General features: G+C 44.7%; 1 protein-coding gene across 1 annotated transcript; it reads left to right on the top strand.

Annotated features, from left to right (window-relative positions):
• Positions 1-738: 738 nt before the first annotated feature.
• LOC121918062 (anoctamin-8-like) lies at positions 739-1,940 on the top strand (the record flags this gene model as incomplete). Its single annotated transcript, XM_042444171.1, has 2 exons — positions 739-849; positions 1,753-1,940. Coding segments are annotated over 2 exons (299 nt in total), but the record flags the coding sequence as incomplete, so codon positions are not given.
• Positions 1,941-2,011: the final 71 nt, after the last annotated feature.

The raw sequence follows: 2,011 nt of genomic DNA, 5'->3' as shown, positions 1-2,011 counted from the left end.
ATAAGCATCTTCCTACCCACTTCTAGCTGTTGGATCCTGCTTAGCCTCAGTGGCTTTATCCTAGGTTGGGATTTTCAGCTTGGTGCTTAGGCACCGGGAGTTGAGGAAGTTGTAGTGCATTCCTCCTGTATTGAGTCCTTCAACATGGCAGTTAAACCAGAGCCAAGGCAGTTAAAGTGGTGTGAAACTGCATTATTTCTGCAGTGTAGATGCAACCCACGGGGCCAGTCACACTTCCATGTTTTGCACGGAGAGATTCATATCTGTGAATCAATTCAAAATCGATTCACCCTTCCCACTGTGTTTTATGGTAGAGAATCTCTCCGTGGCATTTAAATCCGGTCTGAAGTTCCCATTCGCCACCGTTCCAGATCAGAATGGAAGCGCTTCCATCTCCTGAATGGTGGCTGCATGATCCGAATCGATCCGATAGTTTACTCACACTATGTGGATCGTTGTGGTTCTACAAAAGAGAGCCTCTATGAGATCCGGTGCCAAATACACCAGTTTAAGTTGGCTTTTTAGTCGCCCCCCCCCCCCCCGCCCCTGGCAAACTGAGCTACAGGGAAATAACCCGGTTTCCAAAGCAGGTTATTTCATAGTGTGAATGGGGACAAAATGGAGTGAGGCAAGGCAGTGTAAGGCAGACATTTTAGCCCTGCATGATGTGACTTTGGCTAGCATTCATGCATTTGCACCTGGCATTTCCCCTGTTCAGTCTCTTTTTTCTCTTCGTAGATAAATTGTTTGGGAAGCGGCTGCTTCAGGCCGGGCGCTACATCATGTCCCACAAATCCTGGATGAAAACGGTTCCCACGGAAAACTGCGACGTGCTGATGACGCTCTCAGGTGTGTGGCGACATTGGTTTCTACCTGCTTGCTTTCCAAAGATAATTTTTTGTTACAGGTTGTGTCGCCCTCATCCAAAATCCTTCAAAATATTCCACATGGGTGGCTGAGAGAATGACACCTTTGCTTTCGGATGATTCAGTATACAAATTTCATTTCATGCACAAAATTATCAAACATATTATGTATAAGTTGAGCCTCATTTCGTTTTGTTTAATGCACAGAATTATCAGAAATATTATGTATAGGTTGAGTCTCCCTTTTCTGGAATTCCAAAATCTGAATTACTCCAAGATCGTCCATCTGGGTGGCTAAGAGAATCTGAAGTACTCCAAAACCCGAAAATGTCCACATGGGTGGCGGGGAGAGCAAATACACTTTTGCTTTTGAATGGTTCAGTGTAAAAACAATTTCGGCCACAAAATTATCAAAAATATTATGTATAGGTTGGGTCTCCCTTTTCCGGAATTCCAAAATACTCCAAAATTGTGGGCGGTTGAGACAGTGACACCTTTGCTTTCAGATGGTTCAGTGTAGACAAACTTTGTTTCATGCACAAAAGTATTAAACATTGTGTATAAAATGACCATCAGGTTAGGGATGCAAACTGCATTTGTCATTGTGTGCCTTCAAATTGTTTCCAACTTATGGCAACCCTAAGGTGATCCTATCATGGGGTTTTCTTGACAAGATTTGCATCCCTCAGAGGATGGCAATGGCAAACCCCCTCTGAACAAATCTTGCAAAGAAAACCCTGTGATAGGATCACTTTAGGGTCACAGTACATTGGAAGTGACTTGAAGGTACACAACAACAGCAACAAATTCATTCTCAAATCCTCCAGTAATGGGGATTAGTTCTGTGCAAAAAGTAACTTTCTTTTCAAAACCTCTCCCTGCTCAGACACGACGGACGACCATACTCTGCTGTGGCTGCTCAACCACATCCGCTTGGGCATCCCGGAGCTCATCATCCAGATTCGGCACCACAAACACACGCGGGTTTACGCCTTCTTTGTCACGGCGACTTACGAGAGGCAAGTCTTCTTCAAGTTGTGCCCATGGAGCTTGTGTCTTCTTCTCTGTTTTTAACCTCTGCCATCTTGCTTGGCCGCATGCGTCTCAGTTTTCATCTGTGAAACGTCAGAGGATAGGCAAGTCTC

The sequence above is a fragment of the Sceloporus undulatus genome, unplaced genomic scaffold (assembly GCF_019175285.1).
Source record: "Sceloporus undulatus isolate JIND9_A2432 ecotype Alabama unplaced genomic scaffold, SceUnd_v1.1 scaffold_3572, whole genome shotgun sequence".
Lineage (NCBI taxonomy): Eukaryota > Metazoa > Chordata > Lepidosauria > Squamata > Phrynosomatidae > Sceloporus > Sceloporus undulatus.
The sequence above is the reverse complement of the archived record's forward strand: the minus strand, read 5'-3'. Positions and strand labels throughout refer to the sequence as shown.